Source organism: Erpetoichthys calabaricus, chromosome 13 (assembly GCF_900747795.2).
Source record: "Erpetoichthys calabaricus chromosome 13, fErpCal1.3, whole genome shotgun sequence".
Taxonomy (NCBI): domain Eukaryota; kingdom Metazoa; phylum Chordata; class Cladistia; order Polypteriformes; family Polypteridae; genus Erpetoichthys; species Erpetoichthys calabaricus.
In genome coordinates, this window is record NC_041406.2 from 39,564,346 (window position 1) to 39,578,933 (window position 14,588).

The window sequence follows — 14,588 nt, forward strand, 5'->3', positions numbered from 1 at the left end:
TCCAGTCCACAGCAGTGGATGGATATATACTGTAAATCATTATTTTAATGAACTTTACATTTTATTTGTGTCATCTTGTGAATTAGAAACACCTTTTCTAAAGCATATTTTATATCTTGGCCAGAGATGAAAATTGATTTTTCATTGTGTCTGTTTTTAATTTTTTTACAGATAGTGGAGGCTGTTTATGAACCAGTCCCTGAAGATGTCTACTCTAAAAAAGTGACAGATATCATTACGTGGTAAAGAAGAAGTCCAGTTTTCCTTTAGTCATCATTGCATCTACTGTACTCATTTTGTTTGAAGCGCAGTGCTTGGTTTAAATATAGCAATCTTTGAACTTACTTCAAAGGCTATGCTCATTCAGGATTCATTCTTGGTTCCACAGTTTCAGACCTTTGAAAAAAAATAATGAGCTGGAAAACAGAGCAATGCACTTGTTAAATGTTAACTGTTTGTTGAGTTGTTCCAGATTTAAACAATGAAGTGTTCATTAGTAACCTTGTTACAATATTTTTTAGTTTTTTATGTCAAATGCCTTTAATTATCCATCTTTAAATGTCAAAAATAATCTGAAAGCACTTTAAAAGGAGAATATTATTTTTACTTTGTTTTATTATGGGGCGGCACGGTGGCGCAGTGGGCAGCGCTGCTGCCTCGCAGTAAGGAGACCTGGGTTCGCTTCCTGGGTCCTCCCTGCATGGAGAGTGCATGTTCTCCCCGTGTCTGTGTGGGTTTCCTCCCACAGTCCAAAGACGTGCAGGTTAAGTGCATTGGCGATTCTAAATTGTCCCTAGTGTGTGCTTGGTGTGTGTGTGTGTGTGTGTGTGTGTGCGTCCTGCGGTGGGCTGGCGCCCTGCCCGAGGTTTGTTTCCTGCCTTGCGCCCTGTGTTGTCTGGGATTGGCTCCAGCAGACCCCCATGACCCTGTAGTTAGGATATAGCGGGTTGGATAATGGATGGATGGATGTTTTATTATGTTTGCAATTAGTCTGGCACAGTTTTTAGTACTGCCTTTTTCCACCTCCAGAGGCCTGGGTTCAAGTCCCAGCCTGGCTGCTATGTGTCAGGGTTCTCTCAGGGTGCTCTTCTATCCCCCTATTGAGGCGGAGGTCAGTTTGATTAGTATAATAATAATTGACCCATCTGAATGTTTGTAGGTGTGTGAGAATGTGCTCTGGGATTTAATGGTACCCCTTCTAGGATAGGCTCTGTCTTCTGTATCTTTGTATTAGTACAAAAAATGGATAAATTAATACTAAATTAAACAGCATAAACATGCCCACCCGCACACAACCACAAGTACAGTTAAGCACAATAGCATACAGCAATGCTTTGTCTTCTGTCTGTTTCTCACTCTGCCTTCTCAACTCCTTTCCACATACATTGTCCTCCATCCTCCCAACCCTGGCTCCCAGAGCAGTGGCAGGTAGCTCCTTTTAGATTATCCCCAGAAGTACTTCTGGTGTTACCAAAGCTCCGCCTGGTAGCACTTCTGGATAAAGCCAGAGCCCCATTAAGTAGGATGCCCCAGTCCTCGCAGCACCCCCTGGTGGCACCCACAGAACCCATCAAGGCTAAGTCAAAGAGCTCCAATTCCCATGGTGCTGCCATCTGGCAGTCCAGGGAAGATGAGGCTGAAGGTGTCCTGGCTGGGACAGGCTCTCGGCATCCCTCACAGCTCTTTTGAAGTTTTTCTACACAGTCGAAGAAGTCTATACTGGGAAAATGTAATATAGTCAGATGAGACAAAAAACAAACTTTTAGGCCACAACACAAATCGCAATGTTTGGAGGAGAAATATCTCTGCCTATGACCCTTAACACCCTAATACCATTCCTACAGTGAAGTTTGACGGTAGAAGCATCATGGTATGGGGCTGATTCTCTTCTTATGGTACTGGCAGATTCCAGATTGTCAAAAAGAAAGAAAGGAGTCATGTACTGGGAAATTCTTGAGAAGAATGTGTTACTCTCCACCAGGATGATGAGGATCAGACATGGGTGGACCTTCTAGCAGGACAACAGTCCTAAATATAATGCAGAAGATGCTCTTATTTGGTTCCAGAAGAAGAAATTAAAGGTGAATGGCCCCGTCAATCACCAGACAGAAACCTAAAAGAACATTTGAGGAAGAAACTGAAGATCCAGATTCACCAGTAGGTCCTCAGAATCTTCAAACTTTAAAGACTGTCAGTATAGAAAAATGGGCCAAAATCTCACAGGAACACTGAAAAATGTGTTTCTTCATATAGGAAGTGTCTCAAAGCTGTCATTGCAAAACAAGGCTTCACCACCAAGTATTAAATACATTTCAATGAGCGTGTTCAACACTTTTTTCCTGTGTCATTCACTTTATTGCACGTAACTTTTTTATGGATGAGATTGTTATGATTTCTTTGGCTGTGTTGTTTTGTTGAGTTAATACCAATGTCTGGTCTAAATTTCATGTCCATAGCTGCATTGGAAATATGATGAGAAAAATGTTAACGTGTTGTATACTAATTTTCCCCCACTGTTCATGTACTGATCAATATGCAAAGCATCACTATTTTGCATTGATTAGTGAGCATAACAGCCTTACCTTAAACATTCATTTTCTTTACCTGAAAATCTCAAAACACAGCTTACACCACTATTACCATTAGGAGACATATTAGGTTTCATTCAAATGCTGATGGCACGGAGCTGTATTTATCAATAAGACTGATTAATTACACTGCAGCCTGCTAAGGATGGCTGCAACATAAGCCTACCAATCAGCAGATTAGAGTAAATTGCAAGAGCATGTGACTGAATGTAATTCTCCATTTTGTTCTTCAGTAATGATAAGTGTTGCATGTCATTTGATCTAACAGTCTCGTGCTAACAGATATTACTGTATTACCACATGAGACAGATTTTAAATGCTTCCAAAATTAAATTTTCATGCAAATGAAAGAGAGAACATTTGTGAAAACCAGGACTTTAGAGTATCGCTCCAACATGTACAATCTTCAGAATTTGAAAATGTATGTGTAGGTTTCCACAAAAGCCATATGTCAGGCCAGAGGTGTAATCCATTTTTGTGTAAATACAATTTATCAGAGCTTTAGCAAAACCTAAGTAAAGGTAATTCAGTTGACACATCCTAAGTGTGAACCTAAGTAAGTGTCTGTATCCAGCAGGGAGCGCTAGCTCCCTTGTTGGAATGAGTTCTTTTTTAATTGCAGCATGTTACATAACCCGAAATTATATAGATATAATATAAAAAGGCAATTCCCCTCCCTTAGTGATACGGCGGTTGGAAATCACATAGGAGAAATAATAGCTTTCTTTAATGACGGTTTACGCTGCATAACAGATGAAGGAAGCCATGACAAGAGGATGGATGGATGGGAGATAATGTCATCTGATCCTGAAAATCCTTCCAACGCAGCAACAAAAATGGCAGACTCTATACATCGGGCCCCTGTATACATCAGTTATTTCTCCTATGTGATTTCTTACCGCCGTATCACTAAGGGAGGGGTAGCCACTTTTTATATTATGTCTATATAGCTTCGGGTTATGTAACACGCTGCAATTAAAAAAGAACTCATTCCAACAAGGGAGCTGGCGCCCCCGGCTGGATACAGTGTCATAGTGGGTTTTTAAAATGCGGCCTTTCAAGAAGTTCTTACATCTCATTCATGGTGACAGTCCTTCAGTGCCTACAGATGGAAGTCAAGGACATTAAGTTTTTTAAAAGGAGAGTTGCTTTGCTGGGTCATTCTCTATTAACGTCTTTCTCCCTTTCATTTCTTTCCAGTTGAAAATGTTGAATGAATGTTTTCAAAACTTATATAGACCTGACATGATGGATTGGCCTCTGTGTGACATATGTTCAATCTCAGGGTCCAAGACACTGCTCTCTGAAGTCATCGCCACAATTATCAGAAATTATTATACACAGTCAGTAAAAAGAGACCAATTCTTAGTGTTGCGACCTGATTCTGGTCATACCTGGTCAAGTGCTTGGGCTGCTGTACTCACTACGTACTCCACTGTTATCTGTCTGTAAGTAAACTTGAATAAGCACTTTTGATGTTCATTGGCCAAACTGATCCCAGTGCTTCCTGCAGGTGCTTAACCCCAGACCCCGACTTACGACCAGACATTGTTGAGGTTAGTGCCAGGATTTCGGATGTCATAATGAAGTACGTTGATGGACTGGGCTCAACGCAGATATCCATGGAGAGAAAACTGGAAAGGGAAAGGAAACGTACCCAGAAATATTTTTTAGAAGCTAAACGGAGTGCTTTGAGTTTTCGGCACCAGTTTTCCTTGTTTTCAGAGGTGAGGTCTATGAAAGTGCTACACTTCAAGAAATGTCCTGCTATGTTTGCAATTCTTTGATTAATATATTGGTAACAAAGAATATTACACAGTTTTGTAATGGAAAACATGAATTTACTTACCTTTAATCCTATATAATGGTTACTATTATACATGTTTAAACTGTTATATATACTGTATATGTAAATATATATATATATATATATATATATATATATATATATATATATATAAATTTTAAATAAGATAGTATATTACTCTGACATTATTAATTTAGCTCAACCTCACAACTTATTTATTTCTTCTGAAGGGTCAGTGTGATAACTCAAGCAGTCTGAATAAAAGTGGAGCCTCCAGTCTGAGGGTTGACTCAGAATCACATGAAGGGCCGTCATACATTTTTCAAAGTACCACAGTCAAAGATGGTGATGTTAAAGTGAATGAAAAAGATGTATCAGAAGATAACTGCTCTTTGGAGGTCACTGAAAAAGGTAAAGTTGTGCTTTTGAAAAGTTAATGCTCAGTTAATGCATATTTTACCACCTTTAGGGCACACAGTTTTCAAAACTCAGATATATAATGCCTATAAAAACTACTTATCCCTTAGAAGTTTTCACAATTTATTTTTATCCAATATTGAATCACAGTGGTATTAATTTGGCTTTTTTGAAAAGGCTGTTCACTCACAGTCCTTGTGGAATCTGACAGAGTTTGAGGAGTTTTTTAAAGAAGAATGGAGGAAAACTGCAGTGTCCAGATGTGCAAAGCTGATAGGGGCCAGTGCACACAGACATCATGAGAACATCATGGCTGCCAAAGTTGCATCTACTAAATACTGAAGGGTGAAGGGGTGAATACTTATGCTGCCAGTTATCTCTATTTTTTATTTGTAACTAGCTACTCTTGCCTGTCATGGATAGGTAATAGAATACATTTAAAAACAGCGCTCTTCTTCATATCTTTCCGTGCCCCAGCCTCTCTTGCAATATATGTACCCTCAGCGTTTCTCCTGTACCTCTTCTCAGTATCCTTGCTTGTCTCAACATCTCTTCTCTTATGTGTACCCTTTGTGTTGGTCCTTTGCCTTTCTTCTGTATTGTCTGTCTCATCCTGTTTTGCCTGTCACTGCCTTTCTCGATTTCATTCCAGGAAAGCATGCATCTCAGATTCTGTCATTTTGAGGCGCCTTGCTCTCCTCCTGTCCACTATTGACTACTACCAATTGTAGACGAGCCCCCATTATCTGCTGCAAATACACCAGTTATTTTGTTGTGAGTAGTTTTCATCTTTGAAGGTGACTCTGGTTGCCCCTTGTTAGTATTTAGTGATCTATGTCACTTGGTAAGTTATTTGCTTTGTTCTTGTTGAAATGCTCCATTTTAAATGCTTCATTAAAAAAGAAAAATTGCCCCAATCAGAAATTGAACTTTTTTCCCATAATGTTTCATGTCATCATTCCTGTCGCTAAGCAGCCATAGTGAAACTGACCTATCAAAGTAAAGCCAAACTGACCAATAATATGACTCAGAGGGACCAGACACACACAGAGTAGGATTTTATTATATAGTACATTCATTTAGACCACTTTGCAGAGATCTGGTTTCACTTTGACATCACAGATTCATTTTCTGTTGAACAGTGTCAAAAATCCACTGCAATTTACTGTTGTAATATGATGAAATGTGAAAGTTTCCAAGGGGGTGAACACTTCATATAGACACTCTATTCTACTGCACAATGCATTAATGGTCAGATTTATGTAACCATCAGAACATTGAATGAAAGACCATTCAGTGGCAAATACTTGCTATATTATCAAAGTGTCACAAAAGAATACAAAACACTAACAAGGGTAAAAAAATCATAGGAACCTTCATAAAAAAAAAGCACAAGAATAATACTTGAGGGAGGGAGAGAGAGAATGCTTAAATCTGAAGCATTACATTCTCAACAATATGAATTTTTTTCTTTTTACTTGTACTGTCTGTTTTCTTTATTTTTACCATAAACTTCAGACAAAGGCATCTCTATGAAACCTGCAACTAATTAGTGCCAGTACTTACCACAGCACTGCTACAGAGAAGCGTTTGTAGCAACCATTTGAAGACAACATTTGATGGTGTCATCAGTCCCCAAGCAAAAGAATGAGAAAAAATAATCAGAAATAAAATTTAAAATAAAGAGACATGTAGAGAAATTTCCAGACATACCCAACTAACCCAGTGTAAATCATAATACCCAGTGTGGCCACCAAGGGGCACACCAGCTCCCCAAACACAGGCTTATTTTATTCTGGTGTTCCGGAAGCACTTCCAGGGGAGGTGGAACCCCAACAAAGTAGGTCTCCACAGTACTTACAGCACCCCAGGGCGGTGCCTGAGGAACCCAACAGGGCTGTGCCAAACTCCAACTCCCATGGAGCCCTGTGGGAATGTGAGGCACTTCTGCAACCCAGGGCCCTGACATCTAGTGCTCCTGGGGAGATAATGCCCTGAGCACAGTCTCTTCCCCGGTCCATCCAATATTCAGGTATCCCAGTTGCCACACCAATTTCCTTGAACTTCTTTTTTTTCTGTTTACTGGAAACTTTTACTAGAAGTGACTAACAGAGATCCACGTACATATAATACATTATGAATAGAAGCCAGTATTATGAATGTTAACAGACAATCGGGCAAACAAAAACTTAGGAAGAATATAAGAAGATTGATAATATAGTCAGTGCCGAGAATAGACAACAACCTGTTAAAAAAGCAACAAAGGCTAACCAAATAAAATGAATAAAGAAGTCACAACAGAGTGAGGAATGCAGAGAAGTGGATATATTAAGCTCTCCCTGGGTCTTTTGTAAAGAAGTGTCTCTTCAACAAAAGCCCGACAGAAGACTGGGAGCCACCCAGGTAAACAGGATAAGTTCATACCATTGTACCATTGCAGCGGTCACGAGGACATTAAGATTCACACTGTCCAAAGATGGTAATTTGTTTATTTTATTACAGGGACCACAGGAACACACCACGCCTTGACCCAGCTCACACACTCATACACTGATAAATTGTTCAATAATAACGATAATGAAGTATATATTATTAAAATAATGAAGAAAAAAACAATATTAAACAAAAAAGCGTATGCAAAAGCCCTCCCCAATTCCCCGACAGCAATAATTATTTATATACACTGCATGTATGCCCCAGATGCAGATGATGGTGGTTTAAGGAATGGACAACCATGTGAATAGCCCTCTGAAGGAAATGTAAAGTTTTGTCCTACAAATCCAGCCAAGATAAATATTACTTAGGCAAGCAGGCACAGGACAGCACATCCAGATAGAAACTATAATCCACGGTGGTTGTAGTTGTAATCATATAGTGTGTGTAATGCATAGAAACAAATACAGATTATTGTGATTCCAGCTGCGTTTTTTTTTTTGGCTCCTTTTTAATTTTTAAAATTTTTTGAAAAATTATTCTTCTTCCCACCAACCCCTATTCCCTCTGAATCTACCCAATGGCATAATACTGCTGGGGCTGCTGGGAGTTTCAGGAATTTAAGTAGCCCTGCTACAACTTTATAATTCAGAAACACCATATGTGTTAACATCATCTGAACAAGGAAGGTACAATTATTAAGCAGAAAAATGGAGACTTCATTTAGGTGAAAATTGAGAATCCAAAAACTGGTAGAGGTGACTTTAAATCATGTCTTGGCAGCCTTGAGAGGCCAACGGAGATTAAAAACATCCAGGAGTATTGTGGATTACCTGGGGTCAAGTGACATCAGTTAAACAGCACCATTCTGGGCAACATTAAGAGGCTGGATGGCAATGACTTGGAATGCATCAGCATCATGTTACAGAAGTCCACTTTTAATTATGAATATGAAATATAGCTAAGAATTTTTTTTTACTTTATTTCAATTTATCAGTCATACAGAAATCATTCATTCAATGTAAAGGTGAATCACTCGTGCAAGGACATTGGCAGAAATTAAGGGTAAAAGCATTTAGGACTGAAACCAGCAAACACTTCTTTACCCAAAGTTGTGCGGACATGGAACAAACTACCGAGACATGAAGTTACAAACATTTAAGAAATATCTAGGTGAGATGTTAGGAGAGCTTAGCTTAGCTAGCTAAACAAACGCGCTTGAATGGTCTCCTCTCATTTGTCAGAATTCTTAGTGCATGTTCAAACTGTGTCAGGTAAACGTCTTATCTTTACAAGTGCTTGTTCATTTGGAAACAAGAAAGCCTTAATTTTCAGAGTAACACTACAGTTCTCTCATACATGACTATGTACTGCAGCAATAAAACCAAGATGACTATGATGTCATGTACAAGTATCAAAAGAAAAAAACTAACCAATGTAAGGTTGTAAAGAAATTTAAAAAAGCTCAAATCAAACAGAGAACAGCCTCTTCTGTGTTATGATTTTCTTTTTCATTTGTCCTGCATCCGATTCTAGCATAAACTAAAACACATGGCCATTAAAGTGAAATGAAGTATAATTTGTCAAACACTGAAGTAACATTTCACATAATTAAAAAGGGAATGGCATGAATCAACAGTAACAAATCTGAACATAAATCAGGCACGATAAGCAGAATGTGAGAGATACACTAAATGGATCAGATAAAGGTTAGCGTGGCCTTTAGCAGGATATTCAGACAGACAATTGTGGAGCAACTGCAAAGGGGCTAACTAGTGACTAATGGCTCCACTTTGCATAAATGTCATTATTTACTGTTAGCATTTGCTTTCACATTAATTTTGACTGTTAAAATGCTAACACTGTGTACCAAGCCTTTTATACTGCAGTTAAATAGCTTGTCATATTTTATGTAAGAAATTAATTTCACAATTATTGCAGAAAGGTTTCCTTGAATATAAAAACCTCAGCGGAAGATGCAATATAACAAATGTTGTTTAATAGTACACTGGTGTATAATAGTACTAAGAAACATGAAGTGTACTCAAGCATGATAAACTTTTGTCACCTACTGTACTGCTAAAGGAACAATGATGGCCAGCCAAGCTTGCCCTAGATGACAGGAAAAAGAAAAACCAAAGTGGCCATGAATGCTAATTCTTGGTGAATTGCCCCAGCAGCGTCAGTGGGCCAGCTGTCCAAGTGTACATACTGTATATCCTTATTGTCAAGGCAGAATATCAGTTTACATACAGTATATTTATATGTATATATATATATATATGTATATATATATATATATATATATATATATATATATATATATCATAAACAAGAAACATAGAGGAGGAGAACCATACAAGTATAAGAAACACAGTAATAGTGTAATGAATACAATGGATTCAGTATTCTAGGAACAGCATGACTCATAAGAGTGTTTAACTATATATCATTTTTATTTTCACAGGAAGATACAATTGCCTTTACAGTCAGCTGTTATCTTTGTGGATCAACTTCTCTCTCAGACTCTTAACATTTCTCAGTTTATTTTATAACAGTATAAAGGCTCACTCACTCTGTAATTTTTCTCCTTGATATCTTATTCAAATGCAATGAATGGTCTAAGAAAAATCTTTTATAATACAGGTAATTAGTCACCAGGTCTGCCTCAGCCACTTTGCTGGACTTTGTCTTAATAGTTTGGTTATTTATTAATTTCAGTTCTTTTTCCATTTTCTTTTGTTTTGCACATTTGCATTTTTTTTTTTTTTGTAATTTGTTTTGTATTTTGCATTTTGAAGTTCTAAATTTCTTAATTTTAATAAATTAAGCAATTAAAATACTGTGTGAGCAAAATGTTTTGGTGACTTTGACTTTACCCTTTTGGAAATAAATCATAACAATTCTGGTCTATTGGGAAAGGCTATAAAACACTCAAAATTGCAATTATATCCTTCAACACTTAATCTGAATGCTCCAGTTATAAAATTATAGATACTGTTGCTGTGTACCTGTGATTTTTAACAGACTTTGTAATAAGATGTCGACCAAATAAATCATGTACATTTTTTGTTTTTGAGAACACTATGGGATATGAAAGGTCAAAAGTATTATTTAGGGGAAATGTATGTAATTCTTTGGAGTATATACGGTATTGGATCTCAGTGTGCAGGAATGTAACTTGTGACATTAAAAACATGGGTTCTGTAAAAAATTTAAATCAAGCCAACTCAAAATTTGTGAATTTCTTGTGAAATTTTTGTGAATCACAAGACCAGGAGATACTTCTTTAGACGCACCCATAGTTTGAAATCGTAACAGGTCAAAGCCATTAGATCAAAACCAAACAAAAGGAAAATCAGGACTCAAAGTCAGATAAAAGTCAGAAACCAGAAAACAAACATAGTGCTGGGGCCTACTTGAAACAATGAACTAACTACCACTAATGACTGTTGAAACATAGAGCAGCTACTGATGGTTAATGCACTGTAAATTCATCATATCTTTAAAAGGGTAAAATCTGTGACATCAATAGTATGATGATCAGGGTCACTCTGTGTAAACAAGACAGTAATCAAAATAAAATTTGTCAAAATATGGATCCCAAAAACAGAATCCTTCAGTTAAACAACCATGTAATAGACAAAAACACACATATAAATAGTGTAGAATGATGTTCATGAGAACCAATAAGGAGATGACAACTCCACATCTATTGACGTTTTACACTCATTATGTTTTTTACAAATAAAAACAATAAGAATTTTTTAAAATGTTTGAGACATTAGTAATAAACAATATAACACTGATTTTTTTGTTTTACTTTCTAAATACCTTATTTAATTACTATAGGTAACCATAAAATTCAAAAAGTCTATTTCTATGTAGATAGAATGCTTAAATTCTGGCAATAAATCCTTCTTGGTAAAAGAAAGTAGGGGGGCTAAAATTTACTCCCAGAAATAGGACTGTCATTGGAAGGAGGACTAACTGCATAAATTGTAATGGATATGTAAAGATTTCAATAGGTTTATGTGTTTTGACGCAGAGAAGAAACGTTTACCAGATGGCTAGCCTAGGTCTAAACCTAAAGAAACTAATGCCAATGCCCAGTACCAAAGTTTGTTAGCGAATAAACAAAGCAAGTTCCTAGTTACCTGAAGATCAAATAAACTGGAAAGCAAGGGATACATTTAGACAGATTATCCAAAAACTTAGACAAGGAGGGAGACATGATATGACTTAAATAGTGTAATGCAAAGTGGCTCCTGAAACATGCCTCCTAAAAATGGGGTACCCACATCATAGCAATCAGAGCTTACATGGCAGGCCCCATAAAAAATACAAAAACAAACAAGAGGTCAATGCAGATTTTTCGAAACATAATGAATATATAAAATAATAATCCTAAATCAAGCTAAAAGTAGAAAATGAAAAGTTAAATTTAATTCTGCACATTTCAAAAATCATTAGAAAGAATAAAGAATAAATCCTAGGAAAAAAATTAAATGTTCCTGTGCACCAAGAATGCACTGCACCATATTTGACTCTCTGTCCATGGAGAAAATCTTAGTCTCAATCTCCTTAATATCTGAGTCTGCCATTATTATTATTACTTCCCTGTTTCTGGAGACTGGTCTTGAGGTGTCCCATTCGGGCTCCACATGTCTGCCTACTACCTCAGAATTATCAGGGTTTCTGCTCATCTCCTCAGGGTCCTAAAATTGGTTGGACACCTCTGACTCTGGGGTGTTATGTGCTGCTTCATGAATTATTTATTTTCTCATTATTTCTTTGCTTTTTAATAACTCTGTTGAACACTATTTAGTTTTTATTTTAAGGAACATTTTCTTGGCTTATTCTACTGTATATTTATTATTGACTAGGGGGCTTCGCTCGCCAACCCCCGTGTTTGGTTTTCTGGATGCACACTTTTAAGATTTTTTTTTCTGTGAATTGTTGCTATTTCATTAGTTTCACTTTTATTTCAGAACTTCTGCAAAAACAATTTTTGTAATCTTGCGAGTCCGAATATGCTGAATCTTTTTAATGAGTCCAGGATAGGTTTCTCTGTTTGGAATTTCAGCACAGACAAAACGGATCTTCATCATCAGCAGTTAATAATTTTTTTTTATAAAGTAAAAAAGTAAGTAGAGTTCTGCAATGGACTCCTGTCTGTAAAGTTGTGCTATTTTCCTCTCACAGTTCCAAAGGTACATTGGGTTACCAAGGTGATACCCCAGCTTTTGTCTAGGTTTTTGTACAAGGGCTAGACAGAAAGTTTTTGACTCCTGGGGTCAAAATTTAGCTTAAATTTAACTTTTCAAATAAGCAGACAGATAAATATATATACATGAACAAAGTAACCAATAAATGCATCTGCGGTAAACTCCATTTTTTGAAATTCTCAAGATTCTTTGTCACATACATAGTTATATAGGACTACACGCAGTGAAATGCATCCTGATCCGCTTATCAAAAACTGTGCAAAGTTAGAAGAATATCAGTTAGATTAACAAAAAGTCATAGATTAAAAGATAACAGTATAGTAGAACATAAATAAGTAAAATTATGTGAATAAAGTAGAATTAAGTGTTAAGGTGCAATAGTGTAGTGATTATTGTGCAAAACCAAAGTTAGACTGGTGCATAGTTAAATGAGGCAGTTTGTTTGTTTGCGCTACTGCAATCTTTTTTTATATTTTCTAATTTCTTTCATATCCTTTAACTTTCTCCACATGTGTATAGCGCCATTTTTTTTTGGTTTTTTTGAGCCTTTCTAATTTCCCTGGTTTCATAGTCTCTAACCTGCTCTGCATGTGTTTAGCGCCAACGTTTGTAAACGTCTTTATGAAGTCTTTGTCTTTTACTCACTGTCATTTAATTCTGAGCCGGATTGGACGTACTTTTTTTTCAATTCCACTTGTTCCGGGATGATAATTACTTTCCTTATTTTCTGAATTTGCACCTCGATTATTCTTTTTTGCTCTTTTTTCATTCCAAGCATTTGAGTCTCTTTTCTCTGTGGTGCTTTCTTCTTCGCTTAGATGTCGACATTTAATTTATAACGTACTGTCCTTATACGCTTTATATGCGCTGAGAGCCCTGGATCTGTGTGTGCTCAAATCCTTCACAAGAATGAATGTTTTGCTGTCTATTGTCCTATTTGATAGATTGTAAGTAGGGCGTGTCTTTGGTCTCTTGGGTCTTACAAGAAGATCACTTATCATAGACTTGCTTTTTGCTTTCCAGGACAGGATTTCTTTTTATAATAGATAGAAGTGTATGATTCTGAATGTTGTTTTGTGTTGTTTCTGTCACTATTTTGTTTTCTTACAGGTACAACCAATTTGCGTACCCAGGCTGCCCATCGTGCAATCACATAATAGGTCACCACCTACATATGACATCTATCTGAGATCAGATACTAAACATGAAACCCGTCTTCTGATTTTTCTGGTCTTTCAAAAATATATGTATATATTATCCCAAAAATGGGAGATCATGCTATAAACTTTTATTGCTAAATGAAAATAATGCATTTTTTGTTTTGTAGATGTTGGTTCTGATGAAGACTTGGACATGTCTGACACCTCTAATAGTTCCAGTAAAGACCAAACCCTCAGTAAGATATTATTGACATAACTGTTTTGATGTGGACTCAGTACTACCTCTGACCGAGTTCAACACTTATATTGATAACTGGCTGGGCACACAGGTTTAGAGTAGCTGACAAGTACAGATAACTTTTTTATTCAAACAGATTACATATAAATGTTTTTTTAATTCTTTTAGATTTTAAAACTGGACTACCATACAAAGAATGATGTGTGCAGTAGTGTATCAAGGCTGTCATTTCATTAACTACTATATGTTGTCATGTTGACACACATTTCCTTTTAACTAATATATAGTGAAATAAAGTGAGATTTTAATGGCAGATGTTTTTCGGCTTACTCCTAATGCAGGATATCTAAAATACCACAAGTGATTAAATGCCCAGTGTAGTCTCATCATCCTGTTTTTAGCACACATAAGTCGAAAGCAGCATGGTGTTCTTGTGATATAGCCCCTCCACTTCAAGTTCCAATGTGTTGTGTACTGTATTTAGAGATGCTCTTCTGCATAACTCTGTCACAGTTACGTCTTATGTGTCTATTTGTGACCTTTCTTTTACATTGAACAAACCTGGCCATTCTCTCTGTTTAAGAAGTTATTATTGGCAATACTCACTTGATGTTTTTTTCCTCTTTTTTTCTACATTCCTAGGGTAAACTTTAGAGAACAAAGTGCACAAAAATCCCAGGAGAGCAGCTATTTTAAGGGTGCTGGTATCATCAAATA

The 14,588-nt window shown here is 36.7% G+C and overlaps 1 protein-coding gene across 1 annotated transcript in view; it reads left to right on the top strand.

Annotated features, from left to right (window-relative positions):
- Positions 1–14,588, top strand: part of nek10 (NIMA-related kinase 10) — a 149,882-nt gene that overhangs the window by 97,172 nt on the left and 38,122 nt on the right. Inside the window, 4 exon segments of the mRNA XM_051936095.1 lie at positions 172–242; positions 4,102–4,315; positions 4,626–4,806; positions 13,801–13,869. Of these exon segments, the coding sequence (XP_051792055.1) occupies positions 172–242; positions 4,102–4,315; positions 4,626–4,806; positions 13,801–13,869 (535 nt within the window).